The 22496-nt window shown below is 35.7% G+C and overlaps 2 protein-coding genes across 2 annotated transcripts in view; both read right to left on the bottom strand.

Moving 5' to 3' along the window:
• Window positions 1-4658: 4658 nt before the first annotated feature.
• Window positions 4659-5429, bottom strand: LOC145278204 (proto-oncogene serine/threonine-protein kinase mos-like). Its single transcript, XM_080130491.1, has one exon. It carries the CDS (start codon window positions 5427-5429, stop codon window positions 4659-4661), a length of 771 nt encoding a protein of 256 aa, XP_079986617.1.
• Window positions 5430-9780: 4351 nt separating this feature from the next.
• LOC145277809 (uncharacterized) overlaps window positions 9781-22496 on the bottom strand; it is a 49340-nt gene continuing 36624 nt past the window's right edge. Inside the window, exons 10-11 of the mRNA XM_080129690.1 lie at window positions 16742-16877; window positions 9781-11052 (exon numbers count right to left, since the gene is read on the bottom strand). Of these exons, the coding sequence (XP_079985816.1) occupies window positions 11039-11052; window positions 16742-16877 (150 nt within the window). The 3' untranslated portion in view covers window positions 9781-11038. The remainder of the gene's footprint in view (window positions 11053-16741; window positions 16878-22496) is intronic.

The raw sequence follows: 22496 nt of genomic DNA, 5'->3' as shown, positions 1-22496 counted from the left end.
AGATCGTAAGAAAAATATGAAAGTAAATTTTTACATTAGGTCCACCTCCAATTTTCTTTAAAATGACGACTTTTGAGTTTCGGCTATGCTGAATAAGAAAATATCATTGAAATGTTGCAGAAGCGAGTAGTTTTCGAAATATAAAAACCTGTATTATGCACTGTAATTCACTGGCCACCATGTTTGTACGCACGCGCGATAAAGAAATATGCTTCTCTGGGACCGACACTGCCACCTAACGGAAACAAATCCACTTTTCTGCGATTGACACTACCTCCTCAATTTTTTTTTTTATAAATATTTACGGGTGGGTATGCTAATAACGAATATCAGTTAAATTTGGGGCAAATATTTTTTCACTGCCACCAATGGGGTCTATTCCGAAAGCCGTTCTTAATATGAAATTAATCAAGGAAGTAAAAAAGTTGTAATTGTTTTGTTTTACATGCATGCACATTACTAATTTCTCGGTCGTGAAAACAAAATGTTGATTTGTTTCCGCTAGGTGGCAGTGTCGGTCGCAGAGAAATAGTTTTGATTCTCGCACGCGCGTACAAATAACGTTGCTGAAAAATGCTAATCTTTAATTTGGGATATTTGAAAAAAGGGTACTCCTGCAGTATTTTACCCACCGATTTCACGATCTTAGCCGAGCGTTGATCGACATCCGTCGGAAAACGCCGGAACATGGCGAGCGGTACGATACTCTATCAGCCAATCAGGGCGCTTCAAACGAACGCGCAGCAGACGAATAATTTTCATTGAAATTACACACATAGCGTTTCATTTCAGTTATTTTATTGTTCAAAGTTTTTACTTTCATTTCAGCTATTCAATTTAGCGAAGTCAGTAGAAAATCTTCCAGTCGGAACTAAAGATAAACAGTAATTGTTGTCCCCCCCCCTTACAAACATTACTGAAAAAAAAAAAAAAAAAAAAAAAAAAAAAAAAAACAACATTGTTACTGTTTAATAACGTTTTATTAAACACAAACAAACAAAAAAAAACATTGAAGTGTTTATTACTGTTGCTTACCCCCCCCCCAAAAAAAAAGCTATCGGAAAACAAAATGAACCAAAAAAATATATATATATATATATATATATATATATATATTCAACAAAATAAATTTATTTTACTTTAAAAAAAACTTACGGTAAGTGTTTGTGATTTATTTTATCCAAATTTTTTGTATTAATTTTATCCATTTTGTTGCGTGTGTAATGTCTTTTCCTTGTAATGTTGTTGCTATTCACATACTTTTAGCGTTCTTGCACCGTAGCTCCGAATTCTCGGCTTTCGTCGGCGTTAACGCCGAAAGCGTTCGTCAACGCTCGGCTAAGATCGTGAAATCGGTGGGTAAAATACTGCAGGAGTACCGAAAAAAGAAATACACTAAACTCATTTATTTGCACGTCTTGTCATCGTTGTGAAAACAGAAAATAATTTTATAAAATACGGCCACACTTATAAGAGGAAAATTTTATATTTTTAAAACAGTTGACGTTCGACGGTACTTCTGCACTTTGTGCCCGTTTTTCCGGGAGTCGCACCACGACCAGCGAAAAATAGAAAACGCCGGATTATAACGAGCGAGACAATTAGCAGACGTTAAAAATTGGAAGGAAAGTTTATAACAGAAAATAAGGCATAGTTTCATTGCATTTCTTCAAGTAAAAAATTTTAAATATTGATTTAATCCAGTCTGGAAATGATTTGTAAGTCCACAAAAAAAAAAAAAAAAAAAAATTTTGTGTCAGGAAAACCAGCTGCTAGCAACGGAGAGGAGATGCAAAATATGTCGGTGAAAGTGTATCATGAAGAAACGAAACGTAAACGACGGTTTCTGCTGGAGGCGCATTAATGACCACTACAGACAATGGATATCTTTGCGCTATGGCATCCTTTTTCGAGAGGTCCCATCTGCTACCTACGATTATATGTTTGTGGGCGTTCGAAATGGCAATATACAAAAACCTACAACAAGAGTGCGATATCGGGTCGGATCACACTCACCGATTTGAAAAACTTCCTGACTATTTCCTTAGGAATCCCCGGCAGATCGGAGGCCCAGAGTACACAGTGGAAGTTGAGACCGTTTTCAATAGACGAAAACAATGTTGCGAGGGTTGTCGAACCTCCGCTGAGAAGAGGTTTTCTTATAGTCCAAACCCGTAAATCAGAAACCCTACTTGCGTTAATAAAAATTCTGCCGGAGACCACAATATTAATTGCCGGAAAGCGTACTGCAAAGTAGAATACATTACAGCCTTCATTTCGTGGACCCTACGACTAGGGCCACCACAAATATGGGAGGCGAAACAACGAAATAAAAGAGTGGGGAACCAATCGCGACCTGCTTCTTTTATTTTACTGAAGTTATGTGGAGATAATTCGAAAAGAATCCTTTTGTCTATCAAAGCGGAAAGCTACCAGTTTAAGAACTTCCTCTTCCTACATTCTCTAACAATCTCAGCCTACTTTGTCGTCGTAAGCTGCTTTACATTAACCGGTAAAAAGTATACGTCTACCCCACAATAACTGACAACCGCAAAAAGGCATAAACAAAAATTGTTTTACAAAACCTGCAGCCGTCGACTGTCCAAAACTTTCTTCTAAAGAAAAGATTTTTATTACCCCCCACCCCCTTAAAAAAAGTACTTGTGCATTTAATGAACCAGACGTAACTCAGCATTTGCTCGGCTTTGTCCGACGCATGACGTCAACAGCTCAGGTTTTGCTGCTGTCTGACGAAACATGGTCATCAGCCAATCAAAACGCTGCGCGGTTAGTTTCAACTCGACGTGCGTGCGCGTCGAACAGACGAGAATTTCGATATGGGCGTTCGAAATGGCGGTGACTAGGAATCTCCAGCGCGAATGTGGGTTGCGATCACGCCACACAATTGTGGACTGGAAGAATTTCCTGCGAGATATAATATGCCGGAATTACCTTCTCAGGAATCCCCGGTATCCCAGCAGGCCATACGGTCGAAATCGACGAGTCTGTCTTCAACCGCCCGCGGCAGACGTTTAACACCGGTTTGGGTCCTCGGTGGATACGCCAACCCTGCCGAAAAGGAGTTTTTTTTTTTGTTTTTTATTTTTGTAACGTAGCAAATAGGAATGCCGAAACCCTCCTTCCACTAATAAAATACATTCTGCCGGGGGACCACGCACTGTCGTATCAGACTGTTGGAGAGGGGTATCACTATTTAACGGTGAACCGAACCACCGCAGCCTTAATTTTGTAGATCCCGTAAAAAAAAAAAAAAAAAAAATTCATAAAACAATTACTCACTATTATTTGTTAAAATAAAAAATTGATCCTGCAAATAGCATTTTTGTTGGTCAGTTTACGTAAATAGTTGAGGAAAAAAAAAAGTTTCATTAAAATTACTATTTGTTTACAAAAAATGTTTTATATGTATTTATTTTGCAAACGGAAAACAATTACAAACAATAATACTAACTATAAAAAAAACATAAATGAATGGTAGGATTTTGCTTTTTACTTATTTTTTTATGTTTCTACATTTTACAATTTCATTTTACAGTTATTTTGTTGTAGCGTTTTTATTTTATCGGCAACGCTCGGTTTTATCCGGCTGTTGACGTCATGCGCCGGCGCCGGACAAAGCCGAGCAAATGCCGAGTTACGTCTGGTTCGTTAAATGCACAAGTACCAAAAAATTGCCTAAAAGAAGACAGTAAAAGCCAAGAGTGGGTTCGACAAAAATTGACTAAGTGGTTCCCCACCCCTGATTTAATGGCCATTTTTATTTTGTATACCAAGGAGGCCGCTGGTAATGTATTTTATATTAAATAAAACCGCTAATTTTATACAAAGTTCGTTTTATATTTTCAATTATTGCAACATGTCTTACTAAGTTAAATAACTTGTGTACAAGCGAATTTTTTTTATATTCATAAGTGTCGCTGTAAGTAATGAAAATAGTGGAACTTTAAACCCTTTAGAAACAAACATTTCCACGTTATAAGTCATTTTTTATTAAGATAAAATAGTAATAAATCAGTTTAAAACTCACTCTATGTCGAGAAAAAAGTTGATCTTCGAAAATCTTATTTAAGATTTTTATTCGTGAACATTTTAAAATCATAACAATTATCAAAAGTAAAACTTTACATAATGTACATGCTTGTTGACAGTCGAGAAATCCTGAATAAAATTGGTACTTACTGAACCATGCTGAATTAACGTTATTTAGAAAGCCATTTTTAACATAGGAGGGGAGGGTGTACTTTCATTAAAATAAAAAAATAAATAAGAAAAACATCGTAAGACTTCCATGTGAAAATAGGGTGGTTCAATAAGTGCAAAAGTACCAAATAATTTATACCAAATGAATTAAACTATCGACTCGTACATTTTAAAGTGCGCACATTGTATTTTTTAAGATGGGTTGTGTTTGAAGACGGATTAGCCACTCAGACTTTGGGCTAATGAATGGTATGGTGCATTTTTTTTTTTACTATCTTTTTCAGCAGGAAGTCAAATGAAAATATATTGACACCACCCACACCTAGCGTGTTAAATTGATAATTTAATTCTATTAAGTTTGGTAGAATTTTTTCTTTCCACAATTTTTCAACTCTTAACTATTCGATTTCTCCAGTTACGTTGAAATAAATAGCCCTTTATTTGATTCTATTACTACGCTGATCAAAACGACAGTATTGGAGATTTAAATAAAAGATAGCGAGCGCGTGAGATGACGGTCGTTTGAAAAGTTCCAACTGGCAGCATGCACAATACATATTAAAATCCGGAGATTCCTTGCAAGTCCTTGATTGGTCCAAATACAATTCCAGTGTAATCATTTTTTCAATTAAAGCTCCAAATGAAAAAATGTCGGCCTTGAATGTCGGAAGATTTCCCCGAAAAAGTTCAGGGGCTCGAAAATATTGGTTACCGTCAAACGGATACTGGTTAATCTGGGGAAAATCCTTCAACTGGCACCGTCCAAACTCGCCAATTTTGCACATGTCGTTCTCTGTAATGAAGATGCTGGTAGGGATGAGGTCTAAATGGATAATGTTCATCTCGTGGATATAACGGAGGCCGCTGCTAATGTTCATCGCAAACTTTAGACGCCGGCGTAAAGTGAAGTCTTCTTTGGAATTCAAAACATCGTGCAAGTTGCGGGTGCCTGGCAATTCCATGATCACAGCAAAATGGCGAGTATCTTTGTACAATATCTGCAAAGTCTTTACGGCGTGGGAGTCTTCAAATCGCAAAGCCAACCGTTCTGATGCTATGATAGACGATAGTTCGGTGCCAGTAGTAGTGGAATGCTGTACAAGTTTCAGCGCCACCTCACGGCCATGTTGTGTCGCCCGATAGATGACACCAAAGGAACCAACTGAAATAGCTTTAGCTAATTTCACGTCCGTAAGAAAAGAAAGCATTGTAGGTGTGTTCACTGTAGGTATTGGCGTTGTCGAATCTAATGGAGATGAATACCGTTTCAGAAAGAAAAGCAATCATTCAAATATTGCGTCGCCGAGAAAAAGTTCTTTTTGGGCGTTAAACGAATGCTTCCTTATCACGCGTTACTTGCTTTCTCTATTTTCAAACTTGTTCATCTGCGTCGTAGAAAAAAAAATATCGTTATCTTAATAAATAGTGAACGTGAATATTATGTAGACTCGGCCGGTCTTAATGGAATCTACCTGCTATGGCTTCGTAATCGGTTTAACAACTTCGAAAGTTCCTATATTAGTGTGGCCGATCAGTTTTGTGACTTCAGCTTGTTTTTATTTACCGACAAAAAATTGAACTAAAATAACAATGGAATTAGAAAGTAGAAGAAATAAATCCACTTTCTGCTAATCCCACTTTGGGTGCGATGTAGATGCGAGATTGTTTAAATAAAAGACTACAGATTAGTCTTAGAGTTAATCCGACCAAAGCAAGTAGAGCAACCCTACACAGCAGTTTAATATTTAAAAAAAAAAAAATGACGGGCTAAAGTTTTTTATGAAATACGAAATCGCAAATTTTTTTTTTTTTTTTTTTTTTTAGACAAATTTAAATGTATTCAATAAATAATAGTTTATTAATAAAGTGTCCTCCTCCCTTTTTTTTCTTCAAAACCAATTTTAGGAAGTTTCATAAGATATCCTCCTTAGGGGGTTATCTTAGCTTGGCAGGCCGAGAGTAGACTCGATGCGTTTCTACAAGTAGTGGCGATGGAGAGGTTCTCGTAAAGTCAGTTCACGATTATCTTCGGTGTTCTAGTAAACATATTTTTTATAGAGAATAATGTTTCAAATCTTTTATTTGTTGATTTCTTCACATATCTCTTTTCTTTGTCCGTTGTAAAATTCTTTTGAAAAATGATGTTATATTGAAGTGGTTAGCTCCCAGGCTATCTACAAAATTCGGTACTTATGCACTTATATTACCGTGCTATTTTAAAAAATAGTATTTTCAAGTTTTACGGTATGAATTTTTTATCAAATTGTTACGTAAAAGTACAGAATAATTGCAAAACACCATCCCCTCTCCATGTTAAGAATGGCTTTCTAAATAATGACGTTATTATTTTTAGCACGGTAACATAAATGCATAAGTACCCAAAATTCCATCGACTAGTTTTGCTTGATTTTCCAAGCAGTAACAAAACAAATTATTCACTGTATTAATTTCTTGTCCCATTTTTTGCAGATATTTTTTTTAATAAATACCGTTTGATTTTATTATGTTTCTTACAAAACAAAATATATCCTTCTTTAACCAACCCTAAGTCTGAGTGGCAATAATAACATTTTGATAAAAAGCTGTTTGATTTTATTATTTGTTACTTAAGTGACACTGTGGATATCAACAAAGTCCAAATTCAATTGAATCTACTATTTTCCATTATTTATTAAACATATGTTAGGGTTGTAGATTTACCAGGGTAAATTCTGGTTCAATTTACCAGCATTAAAAAATATAACTGCCTCATTCTGATTCAAGACAAACTTTGGTTAATGTGAAAAGATTACATTCTGAAACTAATGTTTTCAATAAAAATGAAGTTATCTTTATTAAAACCCAGCAACTAAAAAACGACCCTGGTGTCTAACTCTGTCCCGTGGGGAGGCATAGTAAATAGGTACACTACATCACTTACAACATTGCGTATGAAACCAGTAAATACATTTTATCTTGTGACGCTAATTCTGGTGTCCTAGAATTTATATTGTAAACATTCTTCTAGAACTACACCGTTTTGTTTGTTTTGTTTTTGTTTTTGTTTTTTTCGGGGGGTGGGGGTTGTTTAATGACATTCTCAGTTGTTGTTTTGTTTTTTATTCATTTTTCTCCAGCTTTTTGTTCATTTGTTTTTTGGTTTTGTCTTTTTTCACCTAAAGATGACACGACAAAGAACTGAAAGTGCTTGTGAAAGTCACTTCTATTTTTAACTTAGCATTATTCTTTTTTTATTTTGTTACAAAAATAAAAAAAAGGAAAAAATTTTTTTTTAAATAATCAAACTGAAAAATTCAATTATTTATATGGAAGCAGGGAAGGGTTCTGGTTTCGAATCTCGTTAGGTTCGGCCAAACAACGAAACACGTGTTCATGGAAGAGATCCGAAGTTGCCCTGGAATTGAGTGAGGATCAACGAATATTCCACACTGTTATTGTCATCGAAATCAGCAAAATAGATGATTTTTTAATCAAATCGAGAACCCATCACAGTCCACTGAAAGGAAGAGTTATACGCTTCTACTTAGATACTTAGTTCGCAATATATGCTAGTTTGCATTGTACTGTAAAGAACGTACTGTTGATTTTATATGTTGGGGCCTTCTGTTTGTGCGGTGATAAAACTTTTCAAATGCACTTGTGATGTTAGGCTGTAAAGTATCAAAATAATACTGTTCCTTCTTTAATCGGAATTTTTTCGATTATCAATTTTCAATAATTATTGATTTTCAATAATTATCGAAGGTATTTAGGTTCAAAACCTATCTAAGAACACTACCAGATACATACGGTATATTTGTGTGAAATTTACAAAAATTAGTCCAACCATTTTGGAGTTCATAGGGAACACACACGAATGGACACATGTACAAAATACCTTTATATATAAACTAGCAGGTCACCCAGCATTGCCCGATTGTAAAATATACATAAATATTATATTTTAATCCATGTGGATTACGTGTTTATTATTATAGAGTCAATTCTCTATCGATCACTATATTGTATTTAATATACAGTAGTAATATCAAAAGTAAAAAATAAACAATATGACTTGGGTGCCCTCAGCTATTATCGAAACTACAACATTCAACTCTCCAAGCCTCATTTCTTAGCCTAGCCACCCCCATATGCATATAAATAGTTTTAAAAAAAAAAAAAAACGTTGTTTAACCTACAAATGTATGATAGATTTGTACATGTAAACAGATTTAGTCAACTGCTCCTGCAAACAAACACACACCCGTCAATTTTTTTATTTTCAATTTGGACTCCCTAGTAAGAATTTTTGGTGGCTAAAATTCAAATCAAAAGTGTGCTACAGATCCAACTACATCAAATTTCAACTCTGTAGACTAAATATTCAAATAACAGTTTGGTAGAGACTTTTCGCACACACAGTGACATATAAAATTCTCTCTTCTCTGTTTTTTCATCCTGTCTGCACAGCTGCTTTCTGTGTTGCCAGCCGAGGTTAGTGCCTCTGTGATTTTCTTTTAGGTGTGGTTTTAAATTATAGTATTTGTTTTTTTATTTTTATGATTTTTTTTTTTTTTGTAATTTTTATTTGTTGTTTTTTTTATTATTATAATTTGTATTCATTAGGAGTTCTCACACAGATCATCATCAGAGATTACTCATTGACAACAACCAATGGTGTTCCCTGGAGTCCGGGTGACAACAAATATCCCTAAATTTCCAGTACTCTCAACATCTTCTGATAATCTTTGCAAATGAATTTGCATTATTGCAACAACCGCGTCATTGACTTCTTACTGGCAGTGACCACTTCTAAACCCCAGTTCTCTTTGCACTTATCCAGTGGAGGTTTGGTTAGTGCTTTCTCTCCTCGATCTTTCCATCCTCCTTGACACTTTACAACTATTTGATGTGGCATTAGTTGATATCGAGTCCATTTGGTGGTGCGGGTCAAGGCGAAAGAGGGTCATAATTAAGTTTTTTTTAAAGTTGTTGTTGTTGTTGTTGCCGTTGTTCTTCTTCCTCTTTCTCTTCTTCTTCAATGCTGGTTCCGATTATAATCTTCAATTTCTTGCATGATATTTCTTGATATTTAAAATGACTAAATGTCTAAATAAGCTCAATAACGATAAGAGAACATTATTTGTTGAAATAATAAAGTATAATGAGAATCTGCTTTTGAAATAAATTCAAACATTATAGAAATTTAAACCTAGCTGACATTGCTAAAAAAATTTGGAAAAATAAGGCTAACAATCCTGCCATTAAAAACAGTTCCTGGGGTGGGGTATTTTTTTTAACAGTGTTTTACTTATTTTAACATACAAAAAATCTATCATTGTTTTATCTAATTATATCACGATCCTTACAAAATATTGTTTTTTGTCTTTTGTAATTGTTAATATGCATGTTGATATTCAAACTGTTGAATTTTTACTAATTTAAACAAAGCACCAACGCCACTTTAGCTGTTGAAAGTATTCCACAAGTAAAACTAATATTTTGCGTGATGAAAGTTTTGATATTTAAACATCTTTGGCAATTATATGCATCAGATAAATTAAAAGAATAAAGAAACAATATTGAATGTGATCTTTTTTATTTTATACTTACTGTTTTTGTTTGTTTTTTCTTTTTCTTTTTGTTTTTTCAATCGGGTGTCCAAATTTTTCTGATATTTATAGGTTAATACCTCCTTTTCGAAATTAGTCCATATCGGATCCATGTGTGTATGAAAATAGGAGTTTTCAGTGTTACCAGAAATTGTACAGAAGTTGAAAAGATTCTTTATCAGTATTTTCCCCCTTTTTCAAATGAAAATATTGCATACGCTATCAGAAAATATCGAATTTTCATGTTTTATCTAATTTTATAAGTTTACCAACAAAACAAAACAAAAAGGCCAACAATTTAAAAGGAATTGTTTACAGCAAATTCAGCTTCTCATTTATGCTACTAGCCACTGTGTGTGTGTGTGTGTGTGTGTGTGTGTGTGTGTGTGTGTGTGTGTGTGATTAAAGAAAATCATATTCCGACGAGATGGAAGGAGCAAACCAAGTTATATATTCATCAACGTTTCGTCTTTATTTCAAGACTTCCTCAGGATTATTAAATTGAAGAAAATAAAATACAAGTAGAATCTTTATAATAATAATTATTGCTGCCATTGAAATAAAGTATAGTTGAGTATATAATTGTATAATGATATAGCCCAAATACTAATAATGATTTACTTTGTGGACACACACACAACACACACACACACACACACACACATATATATATATATATATATATATATATATAGTGTGTGTGTGTGTGTGTGTGTTTTAGTAAAAGAACATGGCTACTTGAATGGATTAGCAACATCCATGTTTTCCTCAGCACAAACTTGGATTCAATGTAAGTTGCTTGTTTTATGTATATATATATACATATATTGGGGGCGGGGGCCTTATACTTATGAAGATGAACAATAGATTTCTGAGGAGCACATGGGGAAAATATCCGAAAGTGACATATTAACTTTGGTTTTTCTTCTATGGGAGAAACGGCCCGTTAAAATGTACCAAGGTTAATGATAGCAATCATCAATGTTTTACCTTGAAAAGTTTGGACTATAAAAAATAAAAAGTATATGCACGAATATATATTTCCTCACACGCACGCACACACACACACACACACACACACGCACACACACATAATTTGGCTACATGTAGCTTCATAGTGCATGTAAACTTGTGAAAAAGTAATCCTTCTATCGTGTAACTGGTCTGCAATGACAAACTTGTGATTGAAGAAATTCTGGTGATCCACTTAAAACAGAAGTTCAGCATTACATGGAATAATCTAAAAGAAAAACAAAAAAAAATCGGTCAAAATTGAATTCTATTCAAATCTCCAAAAATAAAATGTCGTCGGCAAGTTAACAAATGTCCAAACGGAGTCACTAAACAATTTAATAAAGATATTAATATTCTAAGGAAAATTAGTATTAGAAACAATATATAAAAACAAGTTTTCCAAACGAAAATATTTTAAATTAACAACCTTGTTAACAAGTAATCTTTTCTATATATAAAAGTCAATGTTTGTTTGTATGTCATAGAAATTGATATTTTAACAGTTCAAGCATGCAAATAAGTTTCAATAACGGTTAAATCTTTCACAGAATCTAACGAAAATTTCCTTCGATTCAATCTGCAGTCGGTTAGGTCCATAAAATAACTGAACGAAACGAAATTCACTTTTAAATAGATTTTCTTGTTTCATACAAAATTAAACAAAGACTATTTCAGTGACGAATGCATTTAAAAAATGTTTCAACATTTAAATAATTATTTTTATTTGTATCTTTTAACATTTAATATAATTCGGTTCGTTAGACCTATTTGCCAGCATCAACAAGTAGGTTTTAAAAAACACAACCGTGTTGACTGTTTTTTTTTTTGTTTTTTTTTTCATGTTGTAAATGTTATTTTTAACTTTTCCTTCAATGCAAAAAATATAAACATGACTCTATTTCGTGCAGTGGAATGGGGACAAAACCAAATGGTTATATTTAATGCTTTCAAGACAAATTATAAGAAAAAGTATTAACCGCCGACTGCCATGGCTAATAGCATCGTACCTGAGTGCCAAACATTTAAATTCATCAGCGTAACATGAAGAACAAATGCATAAAATATATTGTCAAGTCAACTGAAGAAAAGGTATACTCCTTCTACCAGGCTAGAAAACTTCTAAACACAACTAATATCCTGTATCTCTACAAAACTATCATTTGCCCATGCATGGAGTATGGTTCCCATATTTGGGTTGGTGCACCAACCACTAGTATCTCTTTCTTAGACAGGGTTTCTAAAAAATGCCTTTAATCTAATAAGTCCCGCACTGTTTGTCCACTAGTCGCAATGTTGCATCCCGGCGCTTGTTTCACAACCACTTCACTGAAATGTGTTTCAACAAACTTGCTGCACTTGTGCCCTCTCAATGTAAAGACTCCTCAACAAACCAAACAATCAGCAAAATCCCACTAATTTACTATGGAGGTACTCAGATTCCAGAAAGTTTTCTACTTTAATAGCTTCATTCATCAAACTGCTTGCCTTTGGAATTCTCTCCCTGCTTCCTGCTTCCTTAAGTGTACCAACATGTAGAAACTTCAGTGTTATGTGAACAGACATCTCACTGCACAATTCCCTGTTTAACACGCTCCTATAAATCTCACCTCAAATTCACAGAAGTGCCTTACGTCAATTTGTGGCAATTGGCCATGTGTGAATGAATACATGTGAAGAAAAAAAATGAAATTGTTTCCAACCATCAATATATCTCTACACTAATTGAATACAACTAGAAAATAATAAGAAAGAAAATAGAAAAAAAAAGATGATGTAGTTTTTCAAAAAGTCTTTGTAATATTTTTGGAATTATATACATTGTAATGGGTTGGCTCCTCAATTCTTTGCAGGATGGGCACACACGTGAAAATTTGCAATGTTTCTCAAATACATGACGTTGTTTCCTATAGTTATGTGTCACAGGGCCATTATCTTCATTGAGCCTGATAAGAAACACTTATTTGCCTTTCTTCAATCAACAGATTCTCCTAGCATTTCCGGAAGTATCTTCTATACATGCTGGTTCATAACTGAAGAGTCGAAAACACAAAAAGGAATTTTCACGGTTTACTTATATTGCTGATATAGTGTTGACATTACCGTCTTTACTCTCATGCTCGTTTCTCTGGAGCAATAAATTATCAATACAGTAAGACACTCAGTAAATAGTACATGATACATAAAATAGTACCTGATTCCATAGATTCTGTGCAAGGCCACATTTGGGCTGGTGCATTTGCTACTAGTCTCTCCCTCTTAGACAGGTTCAAAAGAGAATCGCCAACCTAATAGGTCCTGCACTGTCAGCTAGGCTTAAACCGCTGTCCATCGACAAAATGTTGCATCACTCTTCCTGTTTTACAACATTAGGTGCTCCAACAAATTACAAGTCCTTGTACCTCCTAGCCATAAATACCTCTGACAAATTCGACAAGCAGCAAAATTCCACCCCTATACAGTAGAAAACCTTAGATGTAAGAAAGTTTAAGAGTAGTAATTGATGGGCAAAAATCAGAAGCTCACAGTATTAATGCTGGAATCCCTCAGGGGTCCATCCTAGGCCCAACTCTTTTCCTGATCTACATTAATGATCTTCCACATCACATCTTTACATCATTTATAGACATTTAGGCTGATGCCACTACCATCTATGGTAGCACATCTAAGTCAGTAAACGACCAAGTTCTCTCCGATTCTCTCTCCTCTGATCTTGAGCACGTGGTACAATGGGGAAAGGAGTGGCTGGTTACTTTTAATGCATCTAAAACCAAGCTTCTATCTTTACATCATCAACGTTCTGATCCCCATCTGGCATCAGTTGAAATGAATGGCTCTCGTCTTCAGGAGGCCTCAAGTTTTGACAAGCTTCTGGGCTTGATCTTTACTCCTGATCTTAAATAGAACAGGTACATCAAATCTGTTGCCAAGGCCGCTGGAAAAATGGTGGGATCCTTCTATCGATCCAGTAGATATCTCACTGCTGATGCAATTCTCTATCTATATAAGAGCCAGGTATATCTAAGGATGGAATACTGTTGCCACATCTGGGCAGGAGCTGCTAGAAAGGACTTGTCCTGCCTTGATAGAGTTCAAAATAGACTTCGTAGCCTCGTAGGAGATGTCCTTTTCTCCTCCTTACAACCTCTATCTCACAGAAGAGATGTTGCGAGTTTGTCTCTGATGTATCGTTATTTTCATGGAAAGTGTTCGACTGAGCTTCAGTCTATGGTCCCCCCCTCACCAATCTTTCACAAGAAACACTCATCTAGCTGAAACCACTATCAATAATTTCCCCCACTCGTTATCTGTGCATAAACCTAAACGTAGATTCCATGAACAAAGCTTATTTCTTAGAACTGCACGCCTGTGGAATTGTTTTCCGTTTACCTGCTTTCCAGCTGACTACAATATGGTTGTCTTCAAGTCTAACGTAAACAAGTTTCTGATGAGCTGTCCCACTTGTTAACAAATTTACCGAATTCCCATTACTAACGATTACTATATTGTCCAATTGTCTACTGTACACTCTTTAACCCTTATCTTCGAGGCTTTTGGCCTTGATAAATGGTGATGCCTATGTAAAAAAAAAAAAGCCTTCTACTCTAATAGTTTTATCCCCTAAAACGGCTAGACTTTAGAATTCCCTTCCGACTTCCTGTTTCCTTCACTGTACTGACATGCAGAAGTTCAAGTGTAATGTAAACAGACATCTTGCTGCTCAACTCCCTACAAATTATGTCCCAGATAGTAACCCCTACATTAAAGAGGTGTTGTACCTTGTTTGGGGTGAAAATGCATTTAATTTTGTAATGCATCTAAAACCAAGTTTCTATCTTTATATCATCAACGCTCTGATCCCCATCTGGCATCAATTGAAATGAATGGCTCACGTCTTGGGGAGGCTCCATGTTTTAATAAGTTTCTGGGCTTGACTTTTACTCCTAATCTAAAATGGAACATGTACATCAAATCCGTTGCCAAGGTTGCTGGAAAAATTATGGGATCCTTCTATTGATCCAGTAGATATCTCATTGTTAATGCAATTCTCTACCTATATAAGATCAAAGTACGTCCAAGGATGGAGTATTGTTGCCATATCTGGGCAAGAGCTGCTTGAAAAAACTTATCCTGTCTTGACAGAGTTCAAAATAGACTTTGTAGCCTAGTAAGTGATGCCCTTTTCTCTTCCCTGCGACCTCTTTCTCATAGAAGAGACGTTGCAAGCCTGTCTCTGTTTTATCATTATTTTCAAGGCAAGTGCTCGTCTGAGCTCCAATCTATGGTCCCCCCTCGCCAAGCATTCACGAGAAACACTCATCTAGCTAAAACCACTATCAATAATTTCCCGCATTGTTTATCTGTGCCTAAACCTAAATGTAGATTCCATGAACAAAGCTCCTTTCTTAGAACTGCACCTCTGTGGAACTCTCTTCGGTTTGCCTGCTTTCTAGCTGACTACAATTTGATTGTCTTCAAGTCCAATGTAAACAAGTTCTTGATGAGTCGTCCCCTTAAGTAATCCAATTAAAAAATTCACACTACTAACGATTACTATGATATTGTCCCTTTGACCACTATACACTCTTTAACCCTTATCCTCGAATGGCCTCCGGGTCTTGATAAGTAGTGACTCCTTTGTAAAAAAAAAAACATACAATAAAAAAATTAAAAAAAAAAGATGTAACAGGTGCATGCAATAATGCAATAGGTTACTTGGAATATGGTGGATGCTGAATCTAAATGTACTCAATACTCTAAATACAGTTGGTATCATAATTATGGCTGACAAGAGAATATTCTTTTCATTGTTTTGACTCTCAAGTATATATCAGACACAGTTAATCGATCGAGAACCATATCGCTCTATATAAGAACATATAAGATATTAACGCATATATACTGGAGAGTCAAAATAATAAAAAGAATATTCTCTTGTCACAGCCTTAATCATAATATAATTTTATTCTTATTAAGTCTCGTGTTAAATTGAACAGTGCTCAATACCCTAAATAGAATATATGTGAAAGTTGGGAGAGAGTAGGAAGATAGAGATACAAAGGAGATGTAGATGTAAAAAACAAAAAGAGAGGGAAAGGCAAAAGAGTATATTCACTTGTCTACAACCACTTGTTGGGGATATCTCTGCTCTATCGGTATTTTCAAGGCAGGTTTTCTACTGAGATTTAAGTCGTTTGACATAAACACTTGCCTTCCTATAGCCACTATCAACAATTTTTCTTACTTGCTATCTGACTGAAAACTAAACAAAAATTCCATGAGCAAAGCTTCTTTCCTAGAACTGCCTGTCTGTGGAACACAATATCGTGGAGCTGTATCCTATCTGACTAGAATCTGGCTGTTTTCATGTCCAATGTAAACAAATTCTTGTTAAGCCGTCCTCTTACATAATCAAATCTTACCCAATTTCCACTATTATCGATCATCACTGTGATGATTAATCTTTATCCTTGAGTGGCCTCTAGGCCTTGATAAGCCGTGATACGCTAGTTAAAAAATAAAAAATAAAAATAACCACTGTCCCCTTTCATCATCACACATGCACAGCACACAGCTCGGTGTCACTTTGACTGGCTCTAGCAGCCATTTATATGTGTGGGAAGCGGGGGACGGGGGGCTTGTAACCACCTTATCGTTCTTATCAGCTACAATATTTTATTGTTCCTATTCGTTTGTGTCCTCACGATAGCATGGTTAAGCACAAGGTATGTTTTTAATGTGGGGAAAATCCAACCCTCTAAAAGATTGCAATAGTTATTGTTCTCTAATTGAATTAATCTCATATTAAAGATACACTTCTTACAACCTTCAAAGCTTTTAATTATTTTTACATAGTTTTGTTTTTTGATATTAAGCTATGATGTGAGTTAAAATTAATACAACCGTTAGTTTCATACCTTTTGCAACATATACAGACGTAGCCCAATCGCCACCGCAGATAGTGTCTTCTTTCCCAGGACACTTTAAAGTACACTTGTTACTGGCACCATGTTCATCATAGCCGTCGTTTCCACAGTAACATTCCACAGCAAACTGCAATAAAATGTATAAACAAAAAAAACTGATCACAAAGTGAATAATATCATCATCATCACCATTGTCGTCATCGTCGTCGTCCATTTTACATGCTGCCATGCATTAGATGGCTTCAAAAAAATGACTTAAAAACTAACTTATCTTTGACTAGGTCTTTATTTTCCCTTCTTTCTCTCGAGTCCATTTTTAGCACTTGGCCCTCCCTTGTGAACCGAATCAGCTACATCAACTGTTTTACATTTACATTTACTCAAAAACTCTCGTCTACCTTTTCAAAGTGACCAAACTATCATAGTATCCTGTTCTGCACACATCTCTCTATACTGTCAATATTTAATCTTCCACTGAGGTCACCAGAACTAAGCTTCACTTTAAGTCTCATATTAGTGTCCATCATATTATCTTCATAAGAATTTTCTCCATGCAACGCATGCCCTCAACTCTCACTGGCTGGGTTTTATTTTCAAACATCATCGCACTGCATATGCATGTCTGACAGACTATTCCCTTAGTTGTAATGCTCTACTGGTTAGTAATGGCAGAAGTTCACAGAACATACTCTATCGTCTAACTTTTGCACACACACTTGCACATGCTCCACCCTGAACTCCAATGGTATAACAATGGTAACAAAACTTTTCCATCCAGATTTACTTTCTCCACATTTGAGTTCTCATCCATTTCCATTCTCTTGGATTTCTTGCATATAAATTGGTTATCTTCTCTCAACCTATTATTCCAATGCACTTCTTGGGTATCCAATTCTTACAGGTACTACAAAAAAATGAATTGTACCCGACTCCCTTTCCACAAACTGAGCAGAGGAACTTTTCTTTTTTAGGGAACTTTCCAATACTACAACCTGACCATTTTGGGTCGTGGTAACGTTTATTCTTAGACCTTACGTTTTCATAGCATTCCTCCAAGTAGTTCTTGCATTGTCTCATGAGCATCAGCATACAACATCTCTTCTCAACAAGCTTAACCCGAAATTTCCTGGACAATGGTTTTAAGATGCAAATGAAAAGCAATGGACTCGGTACCGAACCCAATAATTGTTATATCATTCAAACACTGCCGTGTTTGTATATATGGTTAAATGCCAGTTTTAGTCATTTAGAACTCCTTTAAAGCTTCACCACTCATTCATTTTTCGACCAAATTTCAAACAGTTATTACAGTTTATAGATCATCTCCTCAGCTATATTGTGAAAAAAAAATTCGATTTTCGTTCAGTAAAACAAAAGTTGTGATGAATTTTCTGGTGTTCAAAATCGTAAAAAAATCTAAGGAGGTGAGCAACGTTTTTTCTGACTGGTTTCCATACCAACTGCGTCACTTCAGCGACTAGAGTTGCTACTAATTCACCGCTCACACGAAAAGAGAAGTAACAAGTGAAACAGAGAGAATGAAAACAGACGAGTCCTGTACATTGTTTTTTTTTTTCATATGTGTATATTATGTTTATGGGGCAAAAAAATAAGATTGAAATTAAACAAAGAACAAGTGAATTTACTGGAAGCCTGGAAAAATCATGGATTACAATAGAAAAATGCGTGCATGAAAAGTATTATGGTTAAGCTTAAACATGAAAAAGAAAAGGACAAGATAATCTAGTAAAAAATGTAATGAATTTATAACTTAAAATATTGCAGCATTAAGAAATTTTTTTCAATTCAATTTAACATTATATAATCAATTGTTTTAATGCTGCAATATTTAAGTTATAAATTCATTATATTTTTTACTAGAATATGTTGTCCTTTTCTTTTTCATGTTTAAGCTTAACGATATTACTTTTCATGCACGCATTTTTCTATTGTGATATAAAATGTTCTGATTGATACCTGGAAAGAAATGGACAGGTGTGATGCGTCCTATCAGTGTAAAAATTAAAACATGTCAGGTGTAAACTGGATGAAGTATTTCTCCTAACAAACACCCCGGATATCATAGCACTAAGTGAGACTAACCTACACTCCTCCATCCCCTCTAACTACTTTAACATGCCTGGATACCTCCCACTCTGCCGTAAGGACTCTGACAGACATATACATGGGCTTGGAGTCTACATTCAAAACATCCTCCCCTTGACTAGAGAAATTAAACTAGAATTGGACGATCAAGCCTTTATGTGTTTTAGACTTAACATGCAACATAACATTAGCTACTTTTATTTTCTCTACCGCTCTCCCTCGACCCAGGACTGTACCCTAATAAACAAAGTCTCTGACAGCATAGATATAGCACTTTCCCTCAACACTAGCGCACAAGTGCATGTATTTGGTGACTTCAATGTTCACTACAGCAACTGGCTTGGATTTTCTACTTACACAGACGCAGCTGGTACCACAACACGTAACTTGATACAGTGATGATCATATTTATTGGCACGGTAAAATAAAAGTTAAATTTTGTCTAATAAATTCTAAAAAAGGGATTAAATTAAAGAAAATAACAAAGTATATTATGTATTTTTAACTGGCCTTTCTGATGCAGCAATCGGATTTTAGAAAAAATAAATAACAAAGGAACAACAAACATAATTGCAAAAAACCCTTGTTCAAAATTATTGGCACGATTTATTTAATAATCAATTGTATAGCCTTTGGCCTTGATTACCTTCCTCAGTCGCTATTCATAGTTTACAACCAAGTTGTTGCACTCTTCAGTAGTAATTTTAGCCCACTCTTCCTGACAATAATCCTCCAATTGAATAAGATTCTTAGGCTTCCTTTGCATTACCCTCAATTTTAATGTTCTCCATAAATTTTCAATTGGATTAAGGTCTGGGCTTTGTGATGGCCACTCCAAAACATTAATATGATTGTCCTCAAGCCATTTCTTAGTCAGTTTAGCCGAATGCTTTGGGTCATTATCTTGCATGAACCACCAACGACGACCAAGTGAGAGCTCTTTAGCAGAGTCTTTCAGGTTTTCATCCAATATTTTAACATAATCTTCCTTTTTTATGCTACCTGTGACCTTAACAAGTCGCCCTGGTCCAGAGGCAGCAAAGGATCCCCAAAACATCAAACTGCCTCCACCGTGCTTCACTGTGGGTATGGTGTTCTTAGGCAGGAAAGCTTCGCCAGATTTTCTGTAAATATAAGACACTTTATTATGGCCAAATAACTCTATTTTCGTTTCGTCAGTCCATAGAACACGTTTCCAGAATGCAACATCTTTATCAATATGACGTTTTGCAAAGGCTAGCCTTGCTTTCAGGTGCATAGGCTTCAATAAGGGAGTCTTTCTCGGACGACATGCTTTTAAACCAGCTCTCTTCAAAACTCTACCAACTGTATGTCGAGATACATTCACTCCAGGGGTGCTCTGTTCATCAACAATCTCCCCAACAGAGATCCTTGGGTTTTGTTTTACTTGTCGAACAATTTTCCGTTCATCTCTTGGGGAAAGAATCCTTTTTCTCCCTCTACCCTCTAAACTCATAACGTGGCCTTGCGATTTGAACTTGTTTATTATGGCTCTAACAGTGGATTTGGGAAGGTTTAGCTTCTTTGAAATCTTATCATAGCCCTCCCCATTGGTATGGCATGCTACAACAAGCTTCCTGACGTCTTCGCTGTGTTCCTTAGTTTTAACCATGGCGATTGAAAATTATAATTTAGTCACTTATAATAGTTTAAATAAATCGCTATCTAAAAATTATCTGAAAAAAATTATTCACTGAATTAGCGTTAAACAAGCATAATATGGCTATAAAAAAGTTCAGAAAGCACGTAAACCGGAAATTGATTGATATTATACTGATACTAAAAGAAAAACAAAGCCGTGCCAATAATTTTGAACAAGGGTTTTTTGCAATTATGTTTGTTGTTCCTTTGTTATTTATTTTTTCTAAAATCCGATTGCTGCATCGGAAAGGCCAGTTAAAAATACATAATATACTTTGTTATTTTCTTTAATTTAATCCCTTTTTTAGAATTTATTAGACAAAATTTAACTTTTATTTTACCGTGCCAATAAATATGATCATCACTGTATCTATCTATATCTCATTCCCTATCACAGATAGTTACGGTTCCAACCCGTTTCCCAGACCAGCAAGAACAACATGCATCACTTCTAGATCTGTTTCTGACCACAGTTCCCGATGACTGTGTAACGAATGCCCACAGCCCTCTTGGGAACACCGATCATGCAGTGATAATGGTTGAAATCGCCATAAACTCTAGAGCTAAAACTGAAGAGCCAATGCTCAAAACAACGAGATATTATAAAAAGACTGATTGGGAAGCCATCAGGGACCTCATCAGGGACGCTCCATGGCAAAATATCTTTTAACTTCCTGCTGAACATTGCACAAATGAGACCACTGAATGGTTCAAAACAGCAATTGAAGCACATGTTCCCACACGCAAATTTTATAGCAAACCCCACTCTACTCAATGGTTCACCTCAACTTATCCCGGCTATGCTATTAAAAAAGTGTGCCGCCGAAGTAGCTCCAGTTCTCTCCAAACTTTACAACAAATGCCTTAATGAATCTTGTTTTCCTGCCTGCTGGAAAACTGCTTCTGTAGTGCCAGTTTTCAAGAATCCTGGCGAAAGAACTGACCCAGTAAATTATCGCCCCACTTTTTGCCAAAATATTTGAGACCATAATTAACCAAGCTCTAGTCCATCATCTTACAGATGCTAAACTTCTGACCGACCAACAATATGGATTTAGGCAAGCCCGTTTCACAGCAGACATCCTAACTGTAATCTCAGAACGTATATACCAGTCACTGGACAAAGCGGGGGAGGGTAGAGCGGTAGCTCTAGATATATCTAAGGCTTTTGACACGGTATGGCATGAGGGTCTTCTCAAGAAAATCAGATCATACGGCATCACTGGAAGAATACATAACATAATTAGATCCTTCTTAGATAAGAGAAAAATCCAGGTTGTCCTTGGCGGTCGTACATCTAAACAATATGATATAAATGCGGGGTCTATCCTTGGACCTCTGTTATTCCTAATATTCATAAATGACCTCCCTGACAAAATTGTCTGTGAGGTGGGTATGTATGCTGATGACACCACGCTCTATAACAGACACGACAGGAAAATAAATGAACAAATATCTAAAGAAATGGCAGAAACACAAGAGGAAGACTTCCGATCCATAGTGGAATGGGGACAAAAATGGTTGGTTACCTTCAATGCTGCCAAGACTAAACTTGTTTCCTTCAATAATTGCAAGAAACCTTCCCTACCACCAATAGCAATGGCCAATGACTTTTTATCTGAAAGTACATCTTTTAAACTCCTCGGCCTAACGTTCACAGGAAACATGAGTTGGAACAATTACATTGAGAACATTGCCAGGACCGCTGCGAAGAAGGTGGGTGCTCTCTACCATGCTAAAAAGCTATTAACGCCTGAAAGTATCCTATACCTCTATAAGGGCACCATTCGCCCATGTATTGAGTATTGTTGTCATATTTGGGCTGGTGCATCTGCCACTAGTCTCTCGCTTCTAGACATGGTTCAAAAGAGAGTCGGCAATCTGATAGATCCTGAACTGTCAGCTAAACTTCAGCCTCTGTCACATCGACGAAATGTTGCATCCCTTTGCCTGTTCTACAAGTACTTTAACGGTGATT

Source organism: Euprymna scolopes, chromosome 6 (genome assembly GCF_053919585.1).
Source record: "Euprymna scolopes isolate OS-2025 chromosome 6, ASM5391958v1, whole genome shotgun sequence".
Classification (NCBI taxonomy): Eukaryota; Metazoa; Mollusca; class Cephalopoda; order Sepiida; family Sepiolidae; genus Euprymna; species Euprymna scolopes.
This window is presented reverse-complemented; position numbering and strand designations above follow the sequence as displayed.